Source organism: Falco peregrinus, chromosome 8, assembly GCF_023634155.1.
Source record: "Falco peregrinus isolate bFalPer1 chromosome 8, bFalPer1.pri, whole genome shotgun sequence".
Taxonomy (NCBI): Eukaryota; Metazoa; Chordata; class Aves; order Falconiformes; family Falconidae; genus Falco; species Falco peregrinus.
The window spans coordinates 6,036,337-6,051,305 of NC_073728.1; the positions used below are offsets into that span (position 1 = coordinate 6,036,337).

The 14,969-nt window shown below is 55.5% G+C and overlaps 1 protein-coding gene across 1 annotated transcript; it reads right to left on the reverse strand.

Moving 5' to 3' along the window:
- Window positions 1–4,027: 4,027 nt before the first annotated feature.
- On the reverse strand, window positions 4,028–13,969 carry LSS (lanosterol synthase). Its single transcript, XM_055813020.1, has 22 exons — window positions 13,895–13,969; window positions 13,623–13,812; window positions 13,410–13,548; window positions 13,218–13,326; window positions 12,778–12,899; window positions 12,350–12,446; window positions 11,384–11,519; window positions 11,061–11,169; window positions 10,599–10,717; window positions 10,062–10,159; window positions 9,899–9,926; window positions 9,236–9,292; window positions 8,463–8,534; window positions 7,711–7,761; window positions 7,417–7,566; window positions 6,979–7,075; window positions 6,672–6,777; window positions 6,054–6,119; window positions 5,547–5,627; window positions 5,073–5,243; window positions 4,570–4,648; window positions 4,028–4,348 (listed from the first exon to the last, which is right to left on the reverse strand). The coding sequence occupies exons 1-22, from the start codon at window positions 13,927–13,929 to the stop codon at window positions 4,163–4,165; spliced, it is 2,298 nt and encodes a 765-aa protein (XP_055668995.1). The 5' UTR covers window positions 13,930–13,969; the 3' UTR covers window positions 4,028–4,162.
- Between the last annotated feature and the right edge of the window lie 1,000 nt (window positions 13,970–14,969).

Here is a 14,969-nt window from a genome sequence, read left to right on the forward strand (position 1 = left end):
GCCCTACCAAGAACAGCTGAGATTACCTGAAACTGTTGAAGGAGCTTTACCTTTCCTCAATACAGCACCGCTCTTGAGCTGCTGAAGGAAATGGTATTCACTACAAATTGCAAACCTCTTTTCTCATTATCACAGACAGCAAAGCTTGGCTTACAGAAATGAGCTATGACATGAGGTAACCTTAGCAATGAGTTACTGTAAGTTTTTCTCATCAATGAATTTCTGTAAGTTTTCTTCGATGTATTTCACGGACAAGGTCACGCGTGTAGGGAGAAGAATAAGCGGGGACAGCACCCACAGATTTAAATTAAAATTTAAATCAATTTAATCCGTACTACTGAGATGGATTAGTCTGGATAGTATACGCACTTTTTTTAGCAATAGAAGGATGAAAAGGCGAATAAAGAAACAACTCTTACTTTACTTTCAGATGCAAAAACCAAGGAGCATACAATGAAACTAGCTAATGGGAAGTCTGAAGTCCTGCCAAGCATCTCCCGGAGTCCTTTGACCCCTGCCTTAGGGCACAGAAGTCTCCAAGAAGATACCAGAGGTAATTTTTCTCTTTTGAGGGAAAATCTCTCCTTTAGAATCCGAGACTCCTCCTACGTCTATCTCAGAGTCTCTTGATCTCTTTATAGGTAGCTGGCATCCTGGGTAGCAGCCCTATATTCCTGCAAGGACACTACCTGAGATTTTTTTCTCTCTTTTGGTAGAAGCTATTTGCACCTCGAATAGTGTGTCACACCCTGAATCCTGTGTTCAGTTTTTGGACCCCTCATGTCAGAAGGGATGTAGAGGTGCTGGAGCATGTCTAGAGATGGGCAGCAGGGCTGGGGCACAAGGCTGATGAGGAGCTTTGTGTGGGACCTGGCTGAAGAGAGAGGGATGCTCTAATGGCTGACTCTCCAAAACGATGTCTGCCTCCCTTTGCAGAGTCATGGTACCCTGTTGCCTTGCCCCAAGGTGGGGACACCTCTTCGGGACAGCCAAGGTCTCATCCCCAGGCTGATCTAGGTCACATCTGGGACCTTCTCAGGGCAGTATGGAAGATAAACAGCAGAGGCACTGAGCATAGGTGAACCCACTGAGCAGCCCCTCACTGCAGCTGCCCTCCTCCCCCCCCCCCCCCCCGCCCAAGAACCACAGGGCATGGCACTATGCCCTTGGAAGCAAGGACAATGAGGTGGAGAGCCTGGAGCTGCCTCCTCCTGCTGCTGGGCCCCTATCATCAGTGCAGAGGTTCTGGCTGAAACGTGGAGTAACTTCATTATGTGTTTACTAGAGGCTTGTGGCCTCATCTTGTCAGGCCCTGCATGCTAACGGGGCTTTCCAGGTGGCTGGGTGACACCAGGTGGCTGTAAGCAGTGGCACCAGTTGCTCCAGTGGCCAGCGTGTCTCTGGTATACTGTGCAGCCCAAGCGACAACCTTTAACGGTATATTTACATGAACAGAAAGGAATAGCCAGTGGCGCGTTGGCCCAGAAAACAGCTTAACACATCTGCAAGCCACAGTTTATTACTGAGCAGCACCAGAACTCGTACTTCAAGGCATGATTTCATGGCTAGGGCTGGTGTAGCAGCAGCAGCAGCGATGGAGAGAGCAAGAAACATAGTCCTAGGGCCCCCCCTAAGGGTAACGATGCCCCAGGCAGCGAAAGCTGTATTATAACTCCGAGGGGTCGTTCCTTATTTACCTGTCGATGCCTGCATCATTATGGATTGATACTACTAACCGAAACAACTATGACCTCACAACAGTGTGACCTGTTAAATCCAGTAACCCTACTGCTGGAAATACTAATAGCCAGAACAGGAATCTCTTTACAACTGCCTAGAAACTCTGGAATTGAAACAAACAGTTTTGCTAAAAGAAAAGGAACAGACCCTCGGCAGCCTGGACTTGCTGTTATTCTGCGAAGGATCATCCTACTATGAAAAGGGGCAACGAGTTACAGGACACACCATCACCACACAATTTGTGGTGCTGGCAGCAAGAGCTCTTCTGGTACACCCTGGGGCACAAGCTGCAGAATGAAAAGTTTTAACTCAAGTATATGCTTTAGCAGAAAATCAAACCACTTACATCCACATAGTCTCCCAACTATGTTCTGGGAGTAGTGTTTGCAGCAGGACTGATCTGGAAAGAAAGAGGGTTTCTAGCATCAGCATGACACAAAATGGCACATCCAGAACATATTTTGGATCTTCTACATGCTCCAGAAAAAACAAGTAGCAGTATTATACCATAAAGCCCACCCGTGAGACACTTCTGATCTGATGGAAGGAAACAGCCTTGCCAACGGTGCAGCTAAGGCAGCGGCTTTACAACCCTTACAGGTACAATCAAAAATACAAGAAGAAATGCTACCATAACTGCAGAAGAATCAAAACAAGAATGTGAAACCGTACCCACAAAAGAAACTGAAAAATGGAAACATCTAGAAGCAAAACAGGTAAATGGAATCCAGACGTTAGAAAGAAAACCTTTTCTCTCCAGGATTCTTCTGTTGATATCTTTGGTCAGAGAGCTCCACCATCAGACACATGGAGGAGCATCTTATCTAGAAAAGCAAGTCTCTCAGTCATGGGTGGCACCTGGATTGACCCAAGCAATATTACAAGTCACAAAAGGATGTCTGAGAGATGCAGAATGTAACGCAAACTCCAAAATAGACACAAACCCAAAATGAGGGCCCTTGGACCCGGATGCCATTCCGGAAACTACAGCTTCACTTCCAAGATGTGTCTGCCAAAGAGGCACAAAAAAACCTACTGGTTATAATGGATGAACTGCCCTGTTGGGCAGAAGCATTCCCAAAAAGCAACTGCTCGAGTGGTGGCTAAAGCTTTACTGAAAGATACTGTCCTTCTATGAAGTTAGACCCAGGCAAATAAGAATATTTTGCCCCTAGGATGGAATAACACCGTGTGGTAGCACAGGTCACCCTACTGGCCAGCCAGCTGGCTGGGGAACAGCTTTGCAAAAATGGACTGAGGGTCTGGTGGGCAACAAGTCCAAGAGAGTTCAGCCAGCTGCACACCGGGCCTATTTGCACGAGTGTAAGCAGCACATGAAGTGCTCCTTACCTTTTAGTCAGCTGCTTCCTCGATTATATTTTTCTGGGGCCAAAGGCAGAAGGAGGGCAAAGCAGATACAGGCTCCAAGCATGGCTTGCTTGTTGGTGGAGATGCTGCCCATCCCACTGGGGACAGGTGACCCAAGCCAGGTTACATGATGCTGCTGTGCAAGCTCCCCTCTGCTTGGGACACATGTTGGAGCAAACGATAAGGAGACCAACACACGGTTAAGTTCCACTTGCAACACCATTAGCAATTTATTAACCTGTCAGTCAATGTGACTTCCAACTCTGACAACGAAACATGAAGGTCCAACTGCACCATAGACTGAACAGAGGCACCCGCTGCGCTGGGGGAAGGCTGGAAGCCCAGGACCCAAGATGTGCCCTGACATTCACCACCTCAGTGCTTTCTGCTTCAGTTTCCCCTTTTTCAAAGTAGGAACGATGGTGGCAACTTCCACCTGTGAGGCTCTGGGAAGCCAGGTGCCACCATCTAGGGGATAGAATGCCAAGGAAACTGAGCCAAGCACTTGTCTTTCCCATCTGTCTGGGGGAGAGGACAGGTGCCCTTCCCCTGCCAGGGCTTCAGAGCAGAGAGCACTTCAAAGGCAGTCGCTGGCACCCACAGCACCCAGGCTGGCTCAGCAGGGCCTGTGCAGCACACCCCATCACCATGCTGGGCATGGGGGAGGCCCAGATCCCACTCTTGCTGCAGACAACCAGCCTCCACAGCACGAGGGGAAGGTAAAGGCAGCCTTGCTCTGCCCAGGCTGAGAGAGTCTGTCTAGATACGTAATACAACACAGCTCGGCAGCTTTCTCTTCTCAGATCACTAAACTGTTCTAAAAAGGCACTTCACTCCCTGTCCCATGAGGAAGGATATATCTGGGAAAAACCTTTAAGAGTAAATTTTTAGAAACGTTTCAACAGAAAGCAGAGGACCTACAGCACCACGGCAGCACTCCTCCCTGGCAGAGGCAGTGTTAAGATCAGCACTGAGCAGCAAACGCCCCCAGGGCCCATGCAGCAACCCATACCTACTACAAGTCAGAGGCCACGGCCTCTGCAGTGGCCTGGGTTCAGGCAGACAAGGCCTCTGGCAGAGTCTCCACAGCCCCAGACGAGGATCCGAATTGCAGCTGCCCAGCAAGAGGATGGCTGGGATGCAGCCGGCAGAAACGCCCCAGCGTCCAGATGGGGAAGACATTGCGGTAGGCAGTATAGCTGATAGCGCACGACTTGTTGAATACCCCAGCAATATTCTCCTGAGAGAGAGAGAAAGAGAGCAAGATGGTATGGGTGACAGGGCACCACAGTGTGTCCAGGGTGCGGTGTTGAGCTCATTGCCTTCCCGAAGTCCCCCACCAAAAGCCACATATGGCTTCCTTTCCAGGTAAGGGAAAGCACATGACTGCAATGGCTGCACAATGCCCAGGACATCTGCAACACCAGGGAACCCCTTGGAAAGACCAGAGGAAAGATGTACCTGAGGCCAGTCCCCGTTGGGCAGCTGCTTATCAATCAGCACTTTGATGCCCCTTTCCAGCACGCTGACGTCAGGGTACCTGCAAAGCACGAGGCCGATGTGAGCACTCTTGCCCAAACCATCATCCATCCGCTCAGGGAGCCCAACCTTCAGGCTGCCCCGAGCGTGTCCCAGGCACGCCGAGAGCTTTGGGAAGGCCCCCCACAACCCCAGGACACCAGACATGAATACAGCAATATTTTCCCAGGCTGGAGGCCTGTGGTTGTGATCCAGACCTTTGCTTTGCACCGGCTCCCCCTCACCCGGCATTACAAGCTCCACTGGCCTGTGGAGCACTGTGCAGGCCAGTCCCTCATTGCAGGAGGCTTGTGACCAGCAAGGTCACGAACAAACATGGTTGGGTGCATGGCCCGCACCAGCCCCGCCACACAACCCAGCCTACATTCCCCACCTCACCGAGCACCCAGGGCCAGGCGAGGGGAAGAGGTGAGGGCTGCTCCTACCTGACAGCCATGAGTCCCAGCAGGGCCCAACACGTGTTGTGGATCTGCGACGTGGCACTCTGCACATATGTGCGCTGCTCGCAGGACTCGAAGTCTTCTCCCCAGCCACCATCTGCCATCTGCTTGGAGAGGAGGAACTGGCAGGCCTGGGCCACCTCTCGGCATGCAACCCTGCACGGATGGGGCAGAGAACCAGACAGGGCTGGGGACAGGGAGCCTTTGCACACCCACGTTTCCCAGCGGCAAACAGGAGCTGTGCTCTGCCCTGCCCACAGCTGGGATGGCCCCCAAGAGACTGAGGCTCTCGGGCAGCCAGCACCCTGGATATTATTGCAGGGCCAAGGATCTGGGAGGAGCAGCACCCGGGGCAGGAGAGCCCATGTGCATCCAGGGCATCCACCCAGCCCCACCACGGAGTCTTGCCCTGGCCCAAGAAGCAGGCAGGGGTAGGGTAACCAGACAGCCCCTCCTCACCCGTTGCGGTATGTGTGCTGCATACTGGCGAACGCCTCCAGACCAAACCAGGTGCCGTAGGTGAAACAAACCCCCCAGCTCCTGGAAGGAAGAGGAGAGTGGTATTGTCAAGGGTACGAGGCCCCACGTGGAGGCAGGATGGAACGTGGCCATGTTCACAGGAAGAGCAGAGCCAGGCACAGAGCCTGACGTCCCTTATGGTGCAACCATGCCCAGTCCCACCAGCACCTGCTCCCAGCTCACTCAGGTGTCAGCAGACACTCTGGAACCAGTGGAGCTGGAGCCACCCTAACCCCCAGGGGTTGTCCGAGTCTTGTGCAATGCACAAGGTGCTTGCCTCACCTAGGCAGGAGGGAGAGGAAAGGAGAGCAAAGAACCGGAGCTACAGGAGGATCAGCCCCTTCTTGCCCCTTCCCACAGATCCTGCCAGCCAGGAATGCTTGCCGTCATGGTCCCTCTCACACTGGGGCACCCAGAGGAAAACTGGGCACCAGGAACACCGCTTACCCTTCCCACGACCCATCAGCTCGCTGCTTCTTGCGACAGAAGTCCAGGCCCTTCTGCAGAGTCTCCCTGGTCAGGAGGAGAGACACCTACTTCAGAAGCAGCTCAAATTCAGTGGCTGCTTCATCAGGGGCATCCACCAGTCCCTCTGAGGCTTTGATGGGTCCCAATATTATAAGGCTTAAGAGGCAAGAGCATGCTGCAGACAGGCAACCACACTGTTCAGGATCTCAGAGTCAAATCATGCACCAGTTGGGTGCTCTCATGCCAGCATGCAAGCAGGGGACCCAGCCTACAACTGCCTGCAAGATCAAGGCAACTGCTAAGAGGCAGGCAGATCTCCCCCAGTTTCCCCAGTCTGGTCCCAAACAGCCGATGCCCTGCTCCTTGAGAGAGGTTGGGCCCCAGCCTCTTGTGGGGGGCTCTGGTTTGGAGAAGTCACCAGCATCCCAGCTGCGCACACACCGAGGGCCTCTGCAGAGGCTGCTTCATGCCAATGCAGAAATCCAGGCAAGCCCCCTGACAAGACTCAGCAGGGACTGTGCCAGGAGCCCAGAGCAGGCAGTACGGGACACTGCAGCCTGTCCTCTCCCATACCCGATTCTCACCTCAGTGCCTCACCTGATCTCTGGGGCTCTGTGCTCAGGGAACTCACTCTGGAAGTGTCTCAGTGCCTGCATGACAGCTGACGTGCACTCCACGTAGGTGTAGTCGATCATGATGTCGCCTACCAACAGGTGAAGGATATCAGCCTCTCAGCTGGGGAGCCCCTGAGCCACACACTGCCAACCCCTCCCTTGGACCCAGGGCACCCTTATCCCACAGGGGGGCCCGGGGCAGCACCAGGCACCCGCTGGGCACAGCGAGGCCAGGCCACTGTGTCCCTTCACAGTGCACAGGGTGACCAGCCCCATACAACTCCCCTTACCAAACACCTCCGAGGGATTCAGCAACTCCAGTAAGTGTCCTCCTCGTTTGGTTTCATATGTAGCAAAGCCTCCATCGGAGTTCCTCATGCTCAGCAACTGCCCAGACAAGCAGAGAGAGGGGTTGAGGCTGGCTCACAAGCAGCACCACCCCAGTCTGGCCGCAAGCCAGGTGTGAGGACAAACTCAGACCCAGAAGTCGGTGGGGCTGGCAGACAACCCAGGTCCCAAACCACATCAACAGGCCCAACCTGGACCATCACATTACAACACATATGTAGCCCTGTATCACAGTAAATATGGTGTTGCCATACCAGGCCACAGGCCTTGTACTAGCTTAGTAATAGCAGATCTAACAACTTGTCAGGCCTTGACCTCTCCTATCTTAGCTCAGTTTAGCTGCCCACATTTCCCCTAGCCCTAATTTTTGCAGCACTTACCACATTCACTGCATCAAAGAGGCGCTCAGGGGGCACAAGCTTGGCTATGAAGGGGCACTTCTCCTGCAGCAGCATCACTGACTTCAGTCCCTCTGCTGTGCAGTCTGCCACGATCCAGCCACAGTCTCGGGTGCTGAAGGGGAAGCCACCCTGGAAAGGGGTCAGGAGGGCTCAGCACCTTCCCCTGCACACTTCTTGTAAGTAGGGGGAGGTGCTGCCCCTCATTCCCACCCCCTCTGCCCAAATCCCTGCCCCGTTTGCACATCCTTCAGAGACCAGTTCTAGCCATTGTACCTTGTTCATATGGCGATAATATTTCTGGTAGTCAGGTGGGTTCTCTGGGATCTGGAGAAGACAAGAAACAAGTCAGGGCAGGCTGGAGGTGCCTGGCTGCAGGACCACGCGCTGGAAACCATTGCAGATGCAGAACCATGTGGGACTGGCACTACCTGTCTCTTACTTGAGAGAGGCGGACAAGGAAAGAGGTCAGCTCTGGAGCAGGGAGTGCTGAAGAGAAAGCACATTTTGGCCTTTTAGCAAACGTTGAAAGTCCCCTCTTTGGGTGCTTTCCTGTCAGGGAGCCACCTGCTTTTAATGCTCCCATTAGCAGCACCATGAGCAAGACCTATAACTGCATCTGCACCAAGCTGCTGGTGATGGTGACCCCCACCTTGAGCCACCAACCCAGCCAGTAGGAGTGGAGTTCATAGTCACTAGCCAAGGAGTCTGGGTTTCCCAGAAGGGTGCCTCAAATGTGTGGGCACCAGAGAGAACGAAGGGCAGAGAAGTCTAAGCTCTGAGTTTTCCAGTCTCTCTTAACCCAGGTAGCCAACCCGAACCTGGGCCTGGCCAAGGTCCTCTCCAAGCTGCAAAGATGGCTCCCAGCAACAGGGAGCAGAAAACAGGAGGCTGTCCCTAGGACTTTGCTAATCTGGCCCTTCAGAAGAGCTCTTCAGAAGGCAACAGATGCATCCAACAGGACTCTGAGAAGCAGCCAAGTCTGCATAGCCAGCGTGTGTGAGACACCACCAACTGGCTCCACTCACCTGGGTGAACCGGAGGAACTCATAAGCGTTTTGGAGGCAGGATGTGAATTCAGGAATCTTCTGGGCTTCCGCCTAGAAACAGATGTGCACAGTCAGCAAGAAGTTGGGGCCACCAAACATGCCCCTCAAGAAGAGGATGTGCGGGAATCTTCCTGGCCTGCTGATCTAGGTGCCGTTAATGCCTGGCCCTTCATATAGCCCTTTCTGTAAGTTTGCACTCATACTTCATTTACTGTCTCCATTACAAACCTCTACAGTGAGAGCTGAACCCACAACTGTTGCCAGCATTGCTGAGAGAGCTATTTGCATGACCAGGTTAGGGGCTTACCAGGGTAATCACAAATCACACTGCCCTCCAAAAAGCACGCCCACCATAGCGGTCTCTGCCCCAGTGCGGGAAAGCAGGAGAACCTGCACGCTGTCCCTGCCAAACGGCAACACTCTGAGGCCAAACAGAGCAAGGAGGAAGGGCCAGGGTTTTACAAGACTGCAGCAACTGGGAAGTCTAACTGGACTCAGCTGGTGCTGTGGCCTCCTGCTTCAAAATCAGCTGGCAAAAGTGGGCCGTACCAGCTGTGCTGGGCACCCTGCCTACCACAGCTGAGGTGGGCTCTGAGAGGTCATGTGTTTGCCAGGCTCAGTCATACAACGCAATGCCAGAACTGGCACAGCAGAGGTCTGAGGGAATGCACAGCAGGAGCTGCTGGTATTCAGGGACGCAGCAGGAGAGACCATTTTCCCAAGATGGCACGTAGCACTGAGGGGTGCGTTACCTCCAGGAAGGCTTGGATGGCAAAGGCAGTATCCCAGAGCTGGGATCCATTTGTGCCCTGGAACAGAGAAAGCAGATAGTGAGGGGCCAGTGCTGGCAGCAGCCTGACCCAGCTGTGGGGTCTATGGGACAGCATATCGCCCCTGCAATACCCCCACTAGCGCCCTGCATCTCAGTTTTAGGTTACCCAGCATGATGGCTAATGTGCTGGCATAGAGGGGACAGATGCAGCAGCTCAGGGTCAGCAAGGGTATAGGAAATGAGACAGCTGCTTCAGCCTGCTCTGCCAAGACAGGAGAGGTGGCTAGTGATAAGGAGCAGAGGAACACAGTGACTGTGAGAGAAGCACAGCTCAGTCCACATGCAATATCCAGGGCCAGGCTTTCTCCTTCCCTTCATCCAGGAACAATGGGAATGAAGACAATGGAGGCCTAGAGCTGCCCCCTCAGCTCACAGCCACAGAGAGGCAAACTAGCAGGACAGACACTACTCACTCCTGGCACAGCCAGGCAAAGGGGCAGTGAGATAGACAAGGCCACCAGGCACCAAAGGCAAGATACCAGGAGCTCAGGCCTAGGGTGAACAAGCTATCCCATTATCCCACGGGCTGCCCCAGCATGCCAGAGTTCCTCTCAGTGACAGCAGAACTCCTACAGCACTTCACCTGCATCTTCATGCCATCGAGGCCCAGCCTGTGGGAGGAAAGAGCACAGTGCTGCAGCACAGACACAGCGAGAATGCCAGGAAGCGGGTCAGGAGACACGGTGTGCTCGCTCCACAGGGATCACAGCCTATGCTGTGCCAGATGGACCACACTCAGCCCTTACCAGAGATAGTCGGGGATCCTGGAAACATGCTCTTGAAAAGCTGGGGAGTTCTTCCCATCCACAAACCAGCGAACCAGCATGTTGATCGTTTTGGAAATCTGCCGAGACCAGCACTGTCACTGCTCTGGATACAGCTTCTTCCAGCCTCAGAGACACACACCCCTCCCACCCAGCGTAAAGCCATCTAGAGGTGGTCCCAGGCTTGATCCCAACAGCTCCGTCTGTGGCACCACTCAGCATAGCTGAGTGAATGAGGCAGGTGCCACAAGATTACTTCAGAGCTTCCCCTCAGACCATTTTCCTGGACTACAAGAGGCACCCCTCACCAGGGCCACAGCTGGCCCCATGCCCTCTGCACCTTCTGTGCCCTGTTAGCATTAAGCTCTTGAGCATTAGGATCCTGCAGCAGGAGTTGTGCCTGAGCAAGATCTGGAGACTATGGTTGCATACCACAATTACAAAGGGCTGGGGGGCCACAAGTTGGTCCCTAAAGAGCAAGGGGCAAGATTTTTAAAAGACTGACAGCAACCGTCTTACCGGCCCAATGCTGATGCACCTGGTGAATCTGTCATCAGCTTTGATGTGGTCATACAGCTCTGTGATGGCTCGCTGCCGCAGGCGAGTGCTGTGGTGGGCTTCGTACACATTCATGATAGCTGCAGGAGAAGAAAGGGACATGCAATGAAAAACCCACCCTGTGCAGCCAAGACTCACTTGGTGTGGCAAGCCGCACCACTGCTCTCGTGATGACCAGTTGAGGAAAGCATGGGAACTGCTATACCCCAGAGTGGCTCGAGGACCCGAGCACAAGGCCATGCTGTATTTAGGGAGGGAGAAGCCCAAGGATCACACAGTCCATGTCTCCATCCCAACTCCACGGCATACATCAGTAGCTGGTAGTGGACCCTGAAGAGCCCCCATGGTACCAGGCAGCTTTAGTTCCACCACCACTGGCCCATATGCCAAGGGCCTTCCTGCCCCAGCCAAGACCGCACTCACCATAGGCAACCCCCAGCAGCCAGCTGTGCGGGGTGTACACATCACAGGCAGCCACGTTGTTCCTCTGGGCTGGCCAGTCTATGCTGGCGTAGTCTTGCACATACAGCTCCTGGCACAAGACAAAGGGCATCAGCCTGGCAAGCTGGTAGCAAGCACCCAGAGGCAGCTCACTGCTGGAAGCTGCCTCCACTGCCTGGACAGAGAGACTGCGCGGGTATCAGAGCTGCCACTTTGCAAGCCAGAACAACGACATGGCTGGCACAGCAAGTAGTCAGGGAGCCACGTATCCTTGTCAGGGAGCCCCAGCAAGGTCAGCTCCTTACCTGCCGCAAGCTCTGTATGAGCTCATCCTCTTCTGCTGACAGACGCCTGGCGTAACAGTAGCTCATTGGGAGGTAAACCTGGCGGCAGTGACACCAGAGCCGGGACGGGTGGGCTGGGAACCACGTAGGAAGCAGCCTGTTTGCAACAGAGAAGGTGCTACTGTGAGGAACAGTGAAGGTCACAAGGGCAGCACAGAGAAACAATGCCCAGAGCAGGGTGTGCCTTTCCCTATCCCCTGTACCAAGCCTGCTGCTGCTGGTACAGCTACAGGAGAAAAGAAGGGAATATCCACACAGCCTGGCCATGCTCATATCATCCCCAACAGGGCTGCTCCCTCCCCACCAGGGCCAGTAGACACAGGGCAGGGAGGATGCTGAGCTCAGAGAGGAGGCAGGGGAGAAGTCAGTGCAAGGGCCCTTCTCTTCCCCATGCGACTTTGAAGGCAGGGGCCCAGAGTGATGGTTAAGTGCATTCGATGACAAAGCACCAGCAGCCCTTGGTACTGTGCAGTCTGCAATTCCCCCCAGGGAAAATGTCATATACTTTCCCCCTCTGACACCCAGCAGCCCTCTGAGTAATCGGAGAGCACCAGTAAGGGTTAGGGTTAGAGCTAGTAGCCTTACATGTGGCTGTCCCGCCCTGCTAGGGCCCAGTTCTGGCTAGTCACAAGAGCAGAAGATACATCCGTGAGCTCCCTACCTGCCACCAGTATCAAGGACCCTGTGGGTAAAAACCTAACAGGGCTGAGCTCTGGCATCTCCCTTCAGTGCAGCATTCACTGCTACACACCCACTGGCTGGCCTTGCTGCTGGTCTCCCAGCTGACAAGCAGCCTGAGCATCCCCAGCTGCAGGCCATAGCTAGAGTTATCCCAGCAAACACCAGTACTTGGGAAAAGGTCTGGATTAAGGCTGGTGGAAAGGCTGAGAACACCCCCCAACATCCAGATCTGAGGGGGGCACGTACCACAACTCTGGGAGAAGTGTGTTCATTCCTTCCCAGCTGTAAACATTCAAGACAGCCAGCCAAAACTTCCCCCAAGAAGGGATTCCCACAGCACCTCCTGCAGAGATTGATATTGGCTTTCAGAGTTAATGCAACCGTGCCAGCTCCCTGCTTTCTCCCCCATTGCAGGGTCCACTTCTCCCCACGTTTGAGAGCCAGCTGCTCAGGCTGGGACACATCCCAGGAAAGGGCAAGCAGGCAATGGTGAAGAACATAACACACTTTCCCATTGTTAACTCAAAACACAGGTGCCATCAAGGGCAAGCGAGATTAACAGTTCCTCCGCTGCCTGGCAGCCCCCACGCTGCACGCAGCCCTCAGCTCAGGCCAGACCTCTCTGAGCAGTGTACCAGCCCCACAGCTGCTACGCCGGGCACAAGGGAGCTGACCTTTGCTGTGCAGGTTGACACGGGCCCTCACAACATCAGGGTCATCTGGTCCGACCCCCAGGATCCTCAGGGCTACGTAGTTGAGTGCTGTGCCAAACACCGTTGATTTGTCTTCCACATGCCTGCCACACACACACACAGACAGCACAGCCATTAGCAAGACACAACCCAGTGCTCAGGGTTGTCTTTGCTGGGGTGAAGTGGGATGCAGCGGGGACCATGGGAAAGGGGAAACCCTACCAGCCCAGGAGAGGCAGCCAGACTCGATGCTCCAGCATCTCTGTGACAAAAGTACCTGCCGCGCCACACGAGCGAGTCCAAGCACCCCCAGGTGTCACAGCTGCTGAGCCCCACTCCCCAGGCCCGGGCAGATCTGACAGCCGCTCCCAGTGCCGGACCCCTGAGGGGCCATCACTCAGGGAACCATCTTTGCCACTCACAGTCCCCAGCCTCCGTCCGGGAGCTGCACAGAGCGCAGGTAGCGCACCATCTCCTTCCGAAACCCCGCCGGCAGCTGGATCTTGGCCGTGTGACACACGATGAGGAGACCTGGAGGACGAGATGGGCTGGCTCTGACGGGGAGCCAGAGGCGACACCCTCTCCCCTCTCAGGGACGGGGCCGTGTCACCTACCCGGCAGGAGGAAGAGGGGCCCGCCGTAGTCGCCTGCCCAGTGCCCGTCCTCGGCCTGCAGCGCAGCGTAGAAGCGCATCCCCTTGCGGGCAGCCTCCCGGGCCGTGCCGGCCGCCGGCAGGGGCCGCAGCGCCCGGCCCTGCGGAGAGACAGCGGCTCAGCCCTCAGCCCCCGGGCCCCGGCCCCGCCGCCGCCACGGCCCCGGCCCCGCACCGTGTCCAGCCCCAGGCTGTGCTCCTCCAGCGTCGTCTGCGCCCGCCGCTCGCCGCCCGCCTCGCCGTCCTCGCCGTCACCATCGCCCAAGTAGCGCCAGCGCTGCCGGCCGCCCTCGCAGCGCAGCCGCCAGGCGGGCAGCGCCGTGGCCGCCGCCGAGGGCCACGGGCCGCCTCGCCGCCGCACCGCCCTGCCGGACACGGGCTCCGTTAGCCGCGGCCGCCCGCCCTCGCTATGCCCTGCCCGCTGCCCGCCGCCGCGCCCGCACTCACCCGCCGTCCGCCGCCATCGCCAGCCCCGGCTCCATCAGTGCCGCCACGGGGCCGCAGCCCGCGCCGCGCCACCTGGGCCCACATCGCCCCACGGGCGGCAGCCAATGGGGACGCCGAGCCGCGCCGGCAGCCAATGGGAACGCCGAGCCGCGCTGGCAGCCCCGCCCCTAAGCCCCGCCCCTAGGGCGGGCGGCTGAGGCGGGCGGCTGAGGCGGGCGGCTGAGGCGGGCGGCTGAGGCGGGCGGCTGAGGCGGGCGGCTGAGGCGGGCGGCTGAGGCGGGCGGCTGAGGCGGGCGGCCTACGGAGCCTGCGGAGGGTAGCTGTGCCGAGTTCTGCGGCCTGCCGTGCCGAGTCCTCACAAAAAAAGCCACGTCAAGTGGCTTTGGGTTATAAAGGTGCTCTCGCAAGGCTGTCTCCTGGCCGGTAACTGCGACACCTCCCTTTGGCTGGGGAGCCAGGCCTGTGTGAACCTGTCCTCTGTGTCACTGTCTAAAACTCCCGAATATTTGAACTCTGATTTAGTGCTTAACTATACATGCACAGAGTTTAGATCCAGCTGACCCTCTAGAGTTGTCAAGAATGATGAACGCAGGGACTTCTCATCAAGGGAGTCAGCTTTGGGAGAGACAGAACAAAGAACACCCTATCTTCGCACCATAAGCCATGGATGCTTAGGCTAACTCATTTATGCTAAACTCTGATTAGTCAGCTCTTACGGCTCTAAAAGTGAACTATCCTTATTATAATACTAAAAATCACACTCTCTAAGGGAAAGACCCAGGCCCACTAAAAGACCCTTCCTCAGAGAGCATGCATGCTAGTAACATAAGTTAGGTAATAGATATGCAAACGCGTAGCCGGTCGTCTATAGGAACCTGCTCTCCGGGCAGGGGAAGCATGATGACATTTTGCATATAATGTTTGTAGTGCAGTGTGCTAGCTTAGTTTGCTGGCATCCAGGCTCACACAACTCTGTAACCCTCAGTATCTCCCCTCAGTGTGTAAGATTGGTGTGTTGCACACTAGGAACGGACTCATATTTTAGAGACAACATCACAGCCACACAGGTGGTGTT